The sequence below is a fragment of the Molothrus aeneus genome, chromosome 20 (genome assembly GCF_037042795.1).
Source record: "Molothrus aeneus isolate 106 chromosome 20, BPBGC_Maene_1.0, whole genome shotgun sequence".
NCBI lineage: Eukaryota > Metazoa > Chordata > Aves > Passeriformes > Icteridae > Molothrus > Molothrus aeneus.
The window spans coordinates 7,615,441-7,631,292 of record NC_089665.1 but is presented as its reverse complement, the minus strand read 5'-3'; the positions used below and the strand labels follow the sequence as shown (position 1 = coordinate 7,631,292).

The following is a 15,852-nucleotide window of genomic DNA, read 5'->3' as shown; positions in this document are numbered from 1 at the left end:
CGTGGGGTTCCCACAGTGCTGAGCCCTGCAGAGCTCCTCCAGCCCCTCTGCTCCCACCATTCCAGGGGCAGCCTGAGCTCTCTCCCTGCCCAGGGACACGTGCTGGAACAACCATCCCAACCTGCTGCTGTTGAGTACCTGGATCTCCTCCTCCTTCCTTAATCCCTGGTGGGACAGGGGAGCTGGTCCAGGAGCAGAGGAAAACTGATGGCAGCCAGGAGAGAGAGCTCTTTGCTCAGCAAAGGAGCTTCTTTGAAGTGCTGATGGTGTGAGGCATCCTGGCTCCAGCCTCGGACAGGTGCTCCCCTCGCCAGAAGAAGGCCGGCAGCCACATCCTCTGAAGGAATCCTGCTCCTCCCTGCAGCTCTGGGGGGTTCTCCCTGGAGCAGAGCACGGCCCTGCCCTGGCAGCAGCCATCACAAGGGGAGTGAGAGCACAGCAACAGCAGGGTGCAAAGAATGTTTCAGTGACTCCCTGACTCAGGAAGGAACCCTCCTCCCCCCTCCCGAATTTGCATCTCCCTGTTTTTCCCACACCAGCTTTGGTGGTCAGCCCAAGTGAGGCAGATGGAAACAGATGGTCCCAGAGGCAGGAGTGGAAGGGAACCAAAACCCCGTGAGACCCCCCCCCGAGCAGGGTCACCCCACTGCTCTCAGATCCACATTCTCAAACTGCAGCTCCTAATTCTGTTTGGAGGCTGTGGGATGGGATAAGGCTCCGGGCAGGGCTGGGCAGCAGGTCCTGGCTGGCAGGAGGCTCTTGGGCACCTCTCGGGGAGGCAGAAGGTGCTGGGTGTGCCCCGTAGATGGCACTCACTGCCAGGGAAACCCCTGGCAAATTTGGAACTGAAGCATAATACACAATGGGTGGAAAACATCCATTTTTTCCGGGCATCCAGGCTCTGAGGGTTGTTTTAGCCCTGCCCTCCCTCCTACCCCTCACATCATCCCTGCTCCCAAGGATGGAGAAGATGGAACTCACACTGCACAGGCACCCTTTCTGCTCTGCAGATCCTGTGTAGGGCCGGGGTGTGCCACTGATCTGGTGTCCCTGTCCCCAGCTGTGGAGTCACCACGGTCACCCACGCACAGTGAGGGCAGGGCGAGCTCAGCACAGCGTGCCCAGAGCCTCTCCCAGCCCTGTGCCCGGGGACGATGCTTTCCCAGAGCTGCTGGAGCCAGAGGTGCCACGGGCACCCACACCCTGCCCAGATCCCTCCGGGCAGCCCTGCCCGACCCAGGGCAGCTCCAGCCCCTCTCCGCAGCGACGAGGGGCTCGTGGGTCTGCTCCGTGTCACATGTCCCCATCTGCCTGCGGAAAGGCTGGCAGCCAGCAGGGACAGACAGCAGGGACAGACAGCAGGGGCAGCAGGGACAGACAGCAGGGGCAGCAGGGACAGACAGCAGGGGCAGCAGGGCTCTGTGTGCCCCGCACGGCGCTGCCCTCGGCGCCCCCCGCGCCTCCGGGGCTGGAGGCGGCCCCGAGCCCCGTGGGCACGGGCGGAGCCCGCTCGGGGCTGGGCTCTCACGTCCCGCTGCAGCGGAGCGGAGCCCGTGCGAGCCCCTGGGAAGAGCTGGGGGTCGGTGGGGCGGGCGGAGCCCTGGGCTGGGCCGGGCTGAAGGCGGCGGGGACTCCCCGGCTCTCTCTGCGCTCCGCCCGCCGCATCCCCGCCAGCGTCCCCGGGGGCCGCGGCGCCGCACGCAGCGGAGCGGGCGGGGGCCGAGCGCGGGAAGGGGGCGAGGGCAGGGGGGGCCGGGGACACCCCGGGGGCGGCGCGCGGCCCCGATCCTGCCCCGGGGGCCGAGCCGGAGGAGGGGCCAGCCCGGCTCGGCCTCCCGCGGGGCGGCGGGCCCCGAGCGCAGAGCGGCGGCGGCGGCGGGGCGCTGCCGGAGCCCGCTCCGCTCCGCCGGGCCATGGCCAGCACCGGCTCCGCGCCCGGGGGCCCGGGCCCGGGCTCGGGCACGGCGCTGCCCACCCGCTTCCAGGAGACGGAGAAGCTGCTGTCGGCGACGGAGGGCCGGGAGGAGAAGGGCCTCCGCGGCTCCAAATCCTTCACGGCTGCCTTGCCCGGCGAGACGGAGCGCAACGGGCACGGGCTCGGCTACAAGTCGGTGTCGGTCGGGCACCTGGAGGCGCCGCCGCTGTCGCCGTCCCGGCTGAGCCTGGGCAGAGCCTCGTCCACGGCCACCAGCACGGCGGCCCCGGAGCAGGGCCGCCCTCGGGACTACCTGGTGCTCGCCATCTTCTCCTGCTTCTGCCCCGTCTGGCCCATCAACATCGTGGCCCTCGTCTTCTCCATCATGGTGAGTGCGGGACCCGCCGGGCGCTCGGACCCGCCCGGTTCGCTCCGGCTTCCCCCGCCGCCCCGACGGCCGCCCCGGAGCTGTCCGCGGTGCTGCAGCCCCGGCACCGGCACCGGGAGCCGCTCCGCTCCCGCAGCGCTCGGCCGGGCTGTGCCGCCCCGCTCGGCTCCCGCAGCGCGCTCCGGTGCGGGGCCGGGGGGCGCGGGCGGGCGGAGGCGGGCGGGGAGCGGCGCCGAGCCCGGGGCAGCGCTCGGGGAGGCGGCGGGATGGAGATGGAAAAGGAGATGGAGATGGAAAAGGAGATGGAGATGGAAAAGGAGATGGAGATGGAAAAGGAGATGGAGAAGGAGGCGGCGGGATGGAGATGGAGAGGGGGTGGGATTCCAGGGCAGGGCTCCGGGAAGCGCGGTGGCTCCGGGAAGCGCGGTCCCTGTCCCCAGGCAGCGCTCCAGGACTCCGCGGGCTTCCCCGGGAAGGAGCTGCGGGCGCAGCACTGACCAGGGACCTCCCTCCGCCCCTCCGAGCCCAGCCCTGCAGCACTGGGGAGACCCTGGCTGGAGGCTGCTGCCTGGCCTCAGGCACTTCAAAGGGACAGGCTGCACCTGCAGCTCCTTTAGTCGCCCCGGAGAAGCAATTTTCCTCCATTAAACATCCCCCACAGCTCAGCAAATACACCAAGAGCCGAGCAGGGGAGAATGAAGCCAGCCCGGCCTCCCACCCATCTCGGGTACAGGTGGCTCAGACAGCACAGCCCTACAAGCAGAGCCACCCCCTTCCCCAGCAGATGCTGCTCTCTTGTACACACCCAGCACCTCCTATGCCTTTGATTTGCAACAAAGGCAAATCTTTTCTTTGAAAACCAGCTCCATTACCTGCTTACCACACAGAAATGCACTGAGGGGCACCTGCAGCCACCGCTTCCCCCCAAAAACCACCAACAACTTGAAGGCAGGCACGGGCACTTGCCACAAAAAGCCCTCTAGGGAGACCAATTTCCATTTTGAGGAGGAATCATCGTTTCTGCCAGTGCCAGCTGTCATCTGCGTAGTACAGTTGTGTGGCACAGCCTGTTTAGGCAGCAGCCAGGGAAGCCAGCCAGCCTCGTCTGGCTTTGCACTGCAAGGAGAGGGAAAGCAGCTGGGTGTTGCATATCCATGGTAATAAACAAGGGCTCTCACGGGGATTTGCCAGCCACATTGGCCTTCATGCAAAACAGATCCTCACACTGTCCCTTGCAGGCGTCAGGGCCTTGGGCCACACCAGGGGGAGAGTTAACAGTGGGAAAAGAGCAGGAGCTGGTTCTTCCTGCCAGGCTGAGAGGGGCTGGGGTGTGGTGGCTGTCACACCCAAGGGAGGCAGGAGCAGCAAGGCAATAAGGTTATTGGGCTGCCCTCTGCTCCCAAGGGCACTGGCAGCATTGCCCAGGGCTCACCCAGAGCTGGGGAAGGGGGGCAGGAGGTGCATTCAGCTGAGGACGAGGTTAATGGCACACAGAGCACACCAGCAGCCACTGCACATCCTCTGGCCCCTGCACTCTCTGTCCTGTGGGTTAATTTATTCCAGCCCTCTCTAGTCCTGCACCATCACCTCCTCCACACACCCACCTGCCAGCCAGAGACCTGGCTGAGGATGAGGAGGGATCCATCCTCCCTCCCTCCCTCCCTCCCTGAGGAACCAGGGAACATCTGGAGCAGCTCTCAGGGCACGGGTTGATGTTTCACCTGCTTGCAGCAGGGAGGAACTGAGCTCCCAGTGACTCCCCAGGCTCAGGTTTTCTCTCAGAGTAAAGCCCAGGTGTGCCTGATCATGCCCAGATCTGAGCAGGAACCAGGTTTTTGTGATTCCCATCGCCTGGGGAACCAGGAGGACCTTTCCACAATGTGCTGACATTCCTTTAGCTCTGCAATTGTGCAATTGTGCTTTTCTTTCCTCAGTCAAAGCTTTTGCACATGAAAGCTTTTTTTTTTTTTTTTTTTTTTTTCCTGGGTAATAAGCAGCGTCCAGAGAGGAAAGTAAATGAATGCTTTTGAGCTTAGTGTCTCATAAATCATTTTTCAAAAGCTGCTCTCAGATCCCAACAGGGCCTATGGCCAGAGGTGGAAAAAAACCCTGCTCTACCCCCCCACCTCCCCAGCCTGCCCCTGCTAACACTGATTTCATGGAAATTAATTACCTGGAGGCTTCTCCACAGACTCTTGGATGTGTTTTTCTCCCCAAGTGATGATCTGGCTGCTCTAAAGGGTTGAGGTCACTCCCCAAGAGAGGGAGTGGGACTGGTGGACAAGCATGTGTCCATGCCCTGGAGTGCAGGGCAAGGCTGGCAACCACACACCCACCCTGCATTCCTGCCCTGAATCCTTTCCTCTTCCCACCAAAGTGCAGCCACTTCGGGGAAAGAAGCAGAGGAGCCACATCCCAGAGCCCAAAACTCCAAATAAATGAAGGAAAATGAAAAAATCCAGCCAGAACCACCACGTAGTAACATCAAGGGCACTTCTGCACAGCACTTGGTATCCAAAATAAATTCTGTCATTGTCAGAAGATGTGGGAGAAGTCAGACTGTCCTCACCCATCACAGTCATCTGCCTCGCTCTGGAGTTGACTGATGCCTCTCTTGGAATGTTTCCTTCAACAGAAACACCAAGTGTCCAGGATTAATGATTTATTCTGGGTAATTGGTGGAGGACGGCAAAGAGCATCCAAAGCCAGTTCATCAATTGGGAAGGACTGCAGGGAAGAGGATGGGATGATTTGTCTTCCCCATCCCTGGGACTAGCACAGGAAAGTAATTGCCTTCATTTGCAACAAGGCCACTTAGGGAAAAAACCCATTTTGGGCAGTAACAGGAACAGACAGCAGTGGGAAACAGGTGAAATTAATAAGTCCTGAGTCACCCAGCCTCACCTGGCCCACAGGGGCTGCAGAGCAGCACCCACTCCCCAGCACCTGCAGATTTTCCAGCTCTGGGCTGGAGCAGGGAGTCCCCTGGCACTCACACAGTGACTCACTCCCCCAGAGCCCTCGAGCTTTTTGGAGATGTTCTGCCTTGGTGCGCCTCGATTAATAAACAAGATGTTAATGTTTTTATGTGGAAAGCAAAACAGGGGATTAGTGATACTAGAGAGCTATAATCAAACTGTTCCACTCTGATTAATAATATATGTACAGTACCAAATTCTTGCTAAACACCCCATGCCAATGCTGATGTGTTTCTCATAATTGTTGAGGATAAATGAGCAGTAATCACTTCCAGAAGCTGTAGTGATAAATATATATATTGAATTTTGCCTGGAAGACAGCTAAAACTGCATATGTTTTAGATTGCATATTTGCAATCTAACCCACACCCCGCCAAAATATTGTTGCAAAATTTGTTACAAAAATCAGAGACTGAAAATTGAAATCCCCAGAGCTGGAGCTGTCAGTGAGTGGGGCAGGGATCCTGGGCTCCTGCATCCTCCCCATCTCTCACCACCAACCCATGAGGCTTCATTTTGTCACCTCCTGTTCTGGGATGAAAATAGCTCTTGGCTGCATCCCTTTGCTTTCAGAGTGGGTCTGGCAGAGCTGCTGGTGAGACCAGGAGGAGCAAGGTCCTGAGCACTCCTGTGTCACTGCTGGGGACAGCGATGCCCAGGGTGGCTCCCGAGCGGGGCAGGACGTGGGCAGGGGGGCAGAGGAAGCAGCCACCCCCCTGTCTGAGGCTCTGCTGTGTTATTTTCGTGGTGATACAAACTCAGAGGAGCACATGGAAACCTCCAAAGCTGTGTTTTTCCTACGGAGCAGCTGCCCATGCACACCCTGGGCTGGGGATGTTTTGGTGCTGCCAGGAGGCAGAAGAATTAAAGCAGGATGAATGGGAAATGGGGCAGCAACATCAAGTGTTGGTTCAGATTCTCTGCGATGTTTTATGATTATTACTGGAGCTGCCCTAGACCTCCCTGCTCTTGTTATTTTTATTTTTTAACATGAGGCAGGAGATCATTTCCATCACAGCTATTTCTGATACACATTTTTTGAAAAGAAACTGGGGTTGCCTTAATCCACTTCCACCTTTAACTCATTTTAACTAGTACACTTGTTTTTTGGTTTTTTTTAATGGAGAATTTCCCCGGTTTTAGCAGCCATGCTCCAAAGGGAGGAGCTGTCACACAGGGCTGTGGAGCTGCTGCCCCACAGCTTGCCCCAGACCCCCCTGTTCTCCTCCAAGGCAGCTTGGCTGGAGATGGATGGGCCAGGGGAAGAAGCCTTTAACCCATGTCAAACTGTTACATACATGAAAGCAGCCCCAAAGGAGGAATATCTGCTTCAAAGCAGTTAAATCATCAATAAAACCCCGCTCCCAGTGAAGTTGGGGAGGTTTTGCCCAACTCCTCCACTGGACCAAGGATGCTGGGCTCCCTTCTCCCCCTGTCCCACCTTGCTTCCCTTTCCCCTCACTCCAAGCTTTCCCAACCAGGTGAAAACGTCACCAAGAGGCTTTAAACCCCCTCACCCACTTTTCCTCCCTCCAAACCCCCTTCCCAATGGGTTTTGGGGGTGGCAGGAGGGCACTGCACAAATCTGGGGAGGATTTTTGGTCCCACGGGCCGGGCTGGCAGCAATGCTGACGCACGGTGAGTAATTCCACCACAAACCCTCTCACAGCTGCCCTTCTGCTAAGTGCTGGGTGCTGCCCCAGCCAAGGGCAGGGTGCCCAGGAGATCCTTTCCAGCAGGAGCAGGAGGCCCTGCCCCCAGCAGTGATGCCTCTCCCTCACCAGGAATCCTCATTTTTTTTGCTCGGGAACCAAGTGATTGCCAATTAAAGGAGCAGGAAAGAAAATGGGGCTCAGTTTGGGGTTCTGCAGCCAGGGAGTCACCCCTGGAGCTGCTGCCCCTCTCAAGGGACTCTTTTTGTGTCTCCCCAGTCGAGGAACAGCGGCCAGCAGGGGGACACGGACGGCGCCCGGCGGCTCGGACGCATGGCCAGGCTGCTCAGCATCGTCTCCATCGTGCTGGGGACCATCATCATCGTGCTCTACATTTCACTCAGCATTGGAGGTAACCCTTCCCTCTCCTTCCCTCAGCCCAGCTCCAGCAGGAGCCTCACCTGGCTCCCAGCTCCAGCCCAGGGCATAGGACAGACCTGCCCCTCATTCCCAGCCTGAGTGCAGTGGGAGGGCGCTGACTCCAGCTTGGTTTGGCCATCACCAGCTGCTCAAACATGTAAAAAACACCTCAGAGAATGGGCTCCTTCCAGCAGAAACACACATTGCCCAAATGGCCAGCATGGAAAGCCCTCCCTGTGCTGTCCAAAGTGCCCTGGTGACTACACAAGGTCTCCCTGGTGAAAGGCAAAGCCTGTGGTTGGGTTTAGAAGAGTGGAGTGCTGTAAAAACAGAAAGGTTTCAGGACACAAATCAACCTGCCCAGAAATACAATCCCAAAATGTCTTGGGAACCTCCCAAACACAGCATGATCAGCACAGCTCAGGCAAAAAGGGACCTCAGAAGCACCCAAAAGGAGAGTAAGGGGAGCATCTGCTGCCTGCTGGAAGCTGCCCTAAGCCGCTCTTTCTTTTACAGCTTCCTAGAAGACGTTTCAGCATGCAAATACCTTGAAGAGGAGGAAGACAACTTTCCTTTTGGGGTTTTTACTTTCAGCCTTGCAACAAAACAAAAAAAAATTGTCACAGTGTAGGTGGGCAGCCCTAGACAGTCTGCTCTGGAGCGCCGTCGGAAGGAACGCATGCGTCAATTCACCGCCTCCTGGGAATGAGCCTGGGCCAGGGACGGGATCAAAATCACCCTGAGGAGCAATGGGAGAGGCCACTGAGGAGAGGAGAGGAGAAGGGGGAAATCCACTACCTCATTCGTGCAAGAGGAGGAGAGAGTCTCCAGAAGGAAGCTGGTTTTGGAAGGAAAACACAAGGCGAGAACGGGACGTTTTTGAGGAGTCCTCCTGAGAATTTTGGCACAAGTCACTGGATTTTTTGGGGGGTTGTTGGTTTTTAAATCGTCAAATTCTCTGTCTCTACAAAAAAAAAAAAAAACAAAACAAAACAACAAAAACAAAGCTCAAACTGCCATCAGGAGCTGAGAGCTGTTCCAGGGAGAAGGAGGAGGGAGAGCAGAGCTGCAGCAGGACCACGGCTCTGCTCCGAACGAAACGCAGCCGCCAAAGCTGGAGGATGTGGTGGGTGCTTTTGTATTTTTGATGAAAAAAAAAAAAAAAGAAAAAAAGAAAAAAAAGAGACAATGACCATTTGCATGCCTTTGGGAATGTTCTCCATGTCTGTTCCTACGAGCTCTTTTATCACTTAGGGCAGATCTCAGAGCTGGCAGAGGAGGATGTTGCTGCATGAGAACCCCGGACTCCTCCTCACCCCCATCCCAAGGTGGGCTTTTTAAAGGAAGGCAAAATCAGGCGTTCCCTGTGAACCCCCGCATTTCTCTGTGCACCCAGAGGGAGGTTGGCACCCCTGGCACTGAGACAAGAGCCTGGCTGATGCCCAGCAGCAGCACCAAGGCACGGAGAGCCCCTTCTACCCGCTCGCCCCCCGATGCCACGGCACGCAGAGGCTTCAGCGTGATCCAGCCCCCAGCACTGCCAGTGCTCACCCCCCCAACCCTCTGGGGCTTCAGCTTAGGGCCTTCCAGGAGATTTTCAGGGGCATGGAGAAGTTTTAGACTCCTGCTCCTCTCCTTGCACCCCTCACACAGCTCTGAAAATCTCCGGTGTCCCCGGAGCTGCCTGGGGGCAGTTCCAGGAGTTGTTGTATTATTTTTTAATGTTTTGTATTTACCACAACAGGAAAACAGACTCTGCTCCTCCCGCTCTGTCTGTAGGTACCACAGGCCCCGCCATGTCTTCCACAGCACCTGGCTCCCCCAGCCCATCCCTGTGGCACCCAATCCCCCTGGAGGCTCCATCCAGCCCCAGCCCCTCTCCTCACTGCTGTGGGGACTCCCTGGGGTTGGCCCTCTACCCACCCACCCACCCAGACTATGCAAAGCTCCATTGCCTGTTGTTTCAGCCAGGCTTTGTGACTTCTGGCCACGTCCATTGGCTCCCTGAGTCTCTTTGATCCAAACTTTGGGGACACACGACCAAGAGCTGCACTGCCTGACCCTTCTGTTGTGTCACAACCTGTGACCTGAGAGCATGGACTGACTGAGAAATGCTGTCCTGCAGGGCATTTCTGCTCCCTAACACCCATCTCCTGAAAAACACCCCAAATTTAGAGCAAATTCAATGCTTCCCAGGGCTTGTCTACATGGGGAATCCACCAAAAGAAACCTCACAACATGGTAACTGCTTGGCACTGCCTCCTGCCCCGGGCCCTGAGTGGGCACATGGCTCAGCACAGGGCAGGGGTGGGGTGTAAATCCACGCTGTAGTTACTCTGTAGTAACTAATGTGCAAAGCCACAGGCATCTCTGTGAAAATTCTCCTGTCACCTTCTTGATTGCTCCTCTTTCAAGTGGTTTTTTTTCCCTGTAGATGTTGTTTGAATGCAGGGGGTGAGGAAGCCAAATCCCCCAGACACGCTGTCAACATTTTTCTCTCCACTGAAAGGGATGCCAGGGGCTCACAGCAATAGCACATCACTACAGCACTTTCTTGGGCTCCATTCCCATCCACCCCTTTGCCAGCACTCCATCACAAACTGCTGGCATCTAAAATGGACCAAATCTGCAACTTTTCTTTTGCAATTTATCTTTTGTGAGTTCAGCAAACAGGGAGTGCTGAGCATTGCTGGGTGGGAGCTCCCTCCTCCATCCTCTGTCCAGGAACTGCCTCTTTTCCCCCTGAGCCCTTCAGAAACCCTCCCTTGGACGGTCAAACTTTCATTTTATGGCTATTGAAATCCCATCAAACCCCCCAAATCTTTCCTTCTTTAACTCTTGGACTCAAAAGCTGCTTGCTGGGGAACATGTGGGGGTTTTTTGGAGCTACATAAGGGCAGTGCTGCCTGTCCCTGATTCCCTGCCCTCTGCCCCTGGAGCTGCTGGAATTCAGCTGATGGGAAGAGCCCAGGAAGCTCCTCCTTGGGCAGGAAGGGCCCTTTTTTCAGGGAAAAGTGCTGGAGGCAGTTCTAGGACTTGAGAGCCCTGAGCATTTATTAAGTAAGGATTTAAATGCTCTTTTATCATTTTATAAAGCCTTTCATCTAAAGTGCTTCCCTGCATCCAAAGGATTAAACCCTGCCACCCCCCACGAGGTGGGTTCACATTACTGCTCTAATTGCAGGGATGGCAAATGCTCAGGCACTGAGCAGCTCCCAAACCCACCTCCTTTTCTTCCTCCTCCTTAGCAGAACCATCTATGAACACAGATTTCCTTGGAATCTGGGTTTGTTTTTTTTTTTTCCAGTGGGATCTAAACAAACTCTGGTTCCAAATGGGATTCTGCAGCCAGAGGAGGGAGGGGGTTTGTGGGGCAGCTGCTCCTTGCCAGGACAATCCCAGGCCAGGGCAGCACAGAGCAGTGGAGGCACCAGGATTCCCCTGGATGCAGGAGGAGGCAGAAGATTTCCCCAGAAACCCCAGGATGATGATTTGATTATTTGCTTGTGCCTCCTGCCTCGTTGGACAGCTCAGGTGATGCTTCTCACCTCGCTGTTGAGTCTAACAAAAGAGAAGAACTTTGACACTTAAATCCCCTTCTTTCTAAAATCTTCCTGACTAGATACAATTGTAATACACCCTTGAACTCAGCTTTTTTTTCTTCTTCTTCTTATCCTGCATTTAAATCCAGAGGAAAGCCTCTACAGTTATCCCTGACAAAATATTTACTCTGCTTGTAACCTGCCCCTGCAGTGCTGGAGGAATAAACTCTCCAGGGGCAGCCACAAAGTCCCTTCCCTGCTCCCCCACCACCTTCTCCACACATTTTGCAGCCTGTTTTGCAAAGTTTTTGCCACTTTGCTTTCCCCATCCCCCCGCTCCCTCTTTGGCTCTTTTTGGGAGGAATTTGCTCATATTTGTGAAGGAGGGGGCTACAGAGCCCCCAGCCCTCACCTGGGCAGGGTTACAGCTAAAACAGGCACAAAATCCTGGCCAAATTCTCCTCCCTGGTGAAGGAAAGGTGAGAGCAGGGTGACAACCCAGCCCAGGGAAGCTGAGCTGGTTGGGGGAGAGCTCTGAAGGGATGGAGAAGATGGGAAATATCTCTAAATGTGAGCTGGAGTGGGAGTCACCATCAAGTGTCAGGTCCTGGTGGGATGGAAATCCAGGGGAAGGATTGGAAAGAATGGAAATCCAGGGGAAGGAGTGGAAAGAATGGAAATCCAGGGGAAGGAGTGGAAAGAATGGAAATCCAGGGGAAGGATTGGAAAGAATGGAGATCCAGGGGAAGGATTGGAAAAAATGGAGATCCAGGGGAAGGATTGGAAAAAATGGAGATCCAGGGGAAGGATTGGAAAAAATGGAGATCCAGAGGAAAGATTGGAAATAATGGAGATCCAGGGGAAGGATTGGAAAAAATGGAGATCCAGGGGAAGGATTGGAAAAAATGGAGATCCAGGGGAAGGATCCTCCCAGCAGAGCCTGGGGCTGCTGGCACCTCCCTGGCACTGCTGTCCCTGGTTTCTCTGCCAGGCTTTGGGGCAGAGCTGGGCTCATGGGGTGCCACAGAAGAGCTGCATCAAGGCTGGATTGAAGCTTTAAGCTGAACCAGCCACAAACTTTTCTTGGTTTTGCAGCAGCCCCAGTGAGCCAGGGTCAGGGAAGGTCTGGCCTGAGTCAGTGGGGTCACAGCAGAGCCCTGCAGGCACCAGAGGGATCTGAGCCCCACCAGGGGAAACAAAGCCACCAAAGGACCTCAGAGTTGGCTGTGTTGGGATGGGTTTGCTTTTTCTGGCTGGTGTTTCACCCTGTTCCAGTTTCCTGCTCTGTCCCTGCTCTTTGCTGGTTTTACCGCGCCGTCCCTCAGCATCCCACCCCCAAATTTGCTGTTTAAGGATGGATTTGCTTTTTCTGGCTGGTGTTTCACCCTGTTCCAGTTTCCCCTCGTGGTTTTACCACGTTGTCCCCTCAGCATCCCCATCCCCAGAGCTCTCCTGAGCCCCTCAGCTCTTCCTGCCCCTCCTGTCACCCAGACAGGTCCTGCTGCAATGAGCTCTCACCTCTGGGCTCAGGGAGCTCTGACCCCCCTCCAGCCCACACAGATTTCTCCATGCAGACAAGGGAGCAGGTCCTGCCTTTTCTATTGAATGGAATCTCAATTTCTGTTCCCTCCGAGCCCGGGGAGAGGCTGCACCCGCTGGGCTGGCCCCACCCTTGCCCTGCTTTGTTACTGTCACAGAGCCGCAGCCAGGGTTGCCCTGCAAGCTGAAATTATTCCGATTTAAGCTCGTTTTCCTTTCAGTATACAGCCTTTAATTTTGGCAAAAACCAGTCAGGTTTGGACTGAAAACCTCCCCTGCTTGGGCACAGTCCCAGGGGGTGTGGGGGGATAGCAGCCTTTTCAAAGTGGGAATATTTGGAAAGCATTTGCTGACACCAGTAGGTAGCAAAATCCCAACCTATAAATTCCCATCCAGGATAAGAAACATCAGAAAGGGAACGTGTGCAGGACTCACCAAGGCAGCCCTGACACCACCTGGGAGCCCTTGGAAGGTGCCAGGGTTTGATCCTTGGCAGGGAAGTGCAGGGTCCATCCCCCCACTGGGAGAGCCACAGCTCACACACAGCATGACCACACCAGGAATTGCAGCTGGGTGCTTCTCTTTGCTGACAAATGTTTCTTTTTCTGCAGGATGGTATGGTATATCTTATATACTTTCTTTGTATTTCTTGGCATGAGAAAAAAAAAAAAATTAAAATGTAACATGCATGGTCAAAGCTGAACTGGTTTCTTCTGTCTAAATGAGGAAAAAAAAAATAATCCAAGCTACTCATTCAGTGATTGCTTCACACTCTGAGAGCAACCAGTTGGTATTTTGGGTGCGGTGGGTTGCAAATAATCCGTGCAGGCAAACAGCCTCCCCTTGTAACAGCCCCTAAACCAGGGCTCTTGATGCTCAGAGCCCAGAGAGCAGCTGCTCAAACCTCCCAGGGCCAGCAGCCAGGGTTCATCACTCACCCATGCAGGGCCAGGCTGACACCACACTGCAGCTACTCCTGTTTTACACCAAGGCTGGGTTTGCACAAAGCCTCTGCTCCTCAGCATCTCCCCACCCAGAGGCATCCCTGTCTGCACAGCTGGGGCTGCAGGGCAGCTCTCAAGAGCCACACTTATCTGTCCTGGTGGAGACACAAAATGCAGATATTCAGAAAGCCCAGTGTGAGTTACTCCCCATGATTCAGCAAAGCAAAGAGGGTTTGGGTCGGTGGCACCTGCGGGCAACAAAAGGCACAGGGGGCTCTTGGTGGGGAGAACTTTGAAGGAACAGATGCCATTTGCATCCCAGCACAGGAGTCTGAGGCTGCTTTAAACCATCTTCAGCCTTTTGTGCATTGCTGAAAGCATTCAGCAAGCCAGAAGGCTGAGCAGGGAAAAAAAGGAAAAAAAAAAAAAAAGGAAAAAAAAAAAAAAGGAATGGCTTTGTCCTGGAGGGGAGGATGAGGAGGAGGAGGAGGATTGGAGGAGGATTTGAATCACACAGAAACCCCCGGGCTGGGCAGAGATTTCCCTCCAGTGCTGAGATTCCCCCGAGCACCCTGACCATGTCACCAGCTGCAGCCCCAGACTTCAAAGGGCAGCCTGGGCTCTGATGTTTCACTGGAACAAGGCAGAGCTGAGTTCTTCAGCTCCTGTTTTATTAATACCCTGCTCTGATGGGCTCATGTATAATAGATCCACACAGGAACAGCAGGAGGTTCATGTCCAATTTCCACGTTGCTTACGTTCTCTGCTGAGCACTCTGGGCTCTCCCTTCACCTCCCTGGGTTTCTCTTCTCTGATGAATCTGAATGAATTTGGGGTTCAGGCAGAGGACAGAAAATTGGCCACCGGTTTCCATGACTTTGTTCCAGTCAGGAGCTAGGAATTAAAAACACAGGGAGAACATTTCCATTTTCTCTCTGGCTCCTAATGCTGGCTGCTGTTGGGAATGAGCAGCTCAGGGATTCCTTGGGCTCTCTCAGAGCCTCTCAGGAAGTCATTTGGGAGGTGATGGAGCCCTGGGCTCAGCAGCCACAGGGGGAGAGCTCAGGGCTGCAGAGAGGAGCAGTACATGGCTCTGGTGTGCAGAAAAATTGCACCCCAAATTCTCTCTGCTCACAGAACAGCTTCTTAGCTGCAAAGATTTGTAAAAGATGAAATCAGGATGTATTGTGGACATCTTCAATATTTGAAGCAGCTCACGAAACACACTCCTGGTCGATAACAACAGAAGAGCAGAGAAAAAATGAATTTGTCTTTGTGAGGGTGCTGAAAGGCTCCATCTCCCTATTTCCCTACCCAGATCCAGCCTCTCCTTTTCAGACAGGAGCTGTTCTGCAGCTCTGCATCTTGCACCCAGCCCAAAGCTGTCCCTGCTCCCCAGCGAACACAGTGGGAATGACAAAGCCACAGCTCCACATCCCCACAGAGCCCCTGGACCAGGAATCCAGCTCTGCATGGAATCAGTGGGGCTGGAGAACCCCTCTGGAGACCATCCAGCCCCTCTGAGATCATCCAACTCCTCTGGAGACCATCCAGCCCCTCTGAGATCATCCAACCCCTCTGGGATCCTCCAACCCAACCCCTCTGAGATCACCCAACCCCTCTGAGATCACCCAACCCTTCTGAGATCCTCCAACCCTTCTGAGATCCTCCAGCCCAGCCCTGCCACGCTCACCACGTCCCCAGGTGCCACCTCTTTGTGCCTTTGAGGCTCCCAGGGATGGGGATTCCACAAGATCCCACATGGTGGATGTTTCTGTGACATCTCAGAGGAATTCTTTAGTCAGACAAGTTTGGTAGACTTTGCACAAGCTTGGGTTAGGTGGTGAGGATTTCGGGTTTGTGTGTTGGAGGAGAGCCTGGTGTGCCCAGGTGAGTGGGAATTGCAGCAGCAGATCTGCTTTAAGTCAGGGCTTTTGCTTTATTGCTGGATCCTTCAGAAGATGAAACATCTCAGAACACCTAAAATAGAGAAATGGGGATTTCTCCATGAGCTCAGCTACCTCGTTTATGGGCTAAAAAAGCCCAACCAACTGACAACTGCTGGCCCTCATTGTTTCCAGCTTAGCTGTGATGTGAGATGCTATTCTTGGTCAAGAGCTGCCAGTGCTTCTGAAGCTTGTGAAGTTGTTTGCTTTAATAGCACACAGCATGAAGCAAAGCAAAGACTTCCCAGCAAAATGCTCCTTCTGCTGAGCTCACTGCACCTCCCTGCCTCCTGGAAATGTTTAATTACAGCCTGAGGATTCCAAAGCCTTTTCTATCAATTATTTGATCTCAGGCACAATTTCATAAAACCCTTGCTTTGTCCTCCTTCCCAGCAAGGATCAATGCAGATGGATCATTTCATCAGCTCCAGATGGGCAGAAAAACAGGCCAGTCCCTGACACCCTGTGCTGTAATTCCTCACTGGTCTGGAGCAGCTGGCCCAGGTATGCAGCAAACAGCAGGAAAAC

General features: G+C 54.9%; 1 protein-coding gene across 1 annotated transcript; it reads left to right on the top strand.

Annotated features, from left to right (window-relative positions):
* Window positions 1-1,880: 1,880 nt before the first annotated feature.
* On the top strand, window positions 1,881-13,137 carry TRARG1 (trafficking regulator of GLUT4 (SLC2A4) 1). The gene is made up of 3 exons (XM_066563264.1): window positions 1,881-2,303; window positions 7,213-7,345; window positions 7,870-13,137. The coding sequence occupies exons 1-3, from the start codon at window positions 1,914-1,916 to the stop codon at window positions 7,875-7,877; spliced, it is 531 nt and encodes a 176-aa protein (XP_066419361.1). The 5' UTR covers window positions 1,881-1,913; the 3' UTR covers window positions 7,878-13,137.
* The last annotated feature ends 2,715 nt before the right edge of the window (window positions 13,138-15,852 follow it).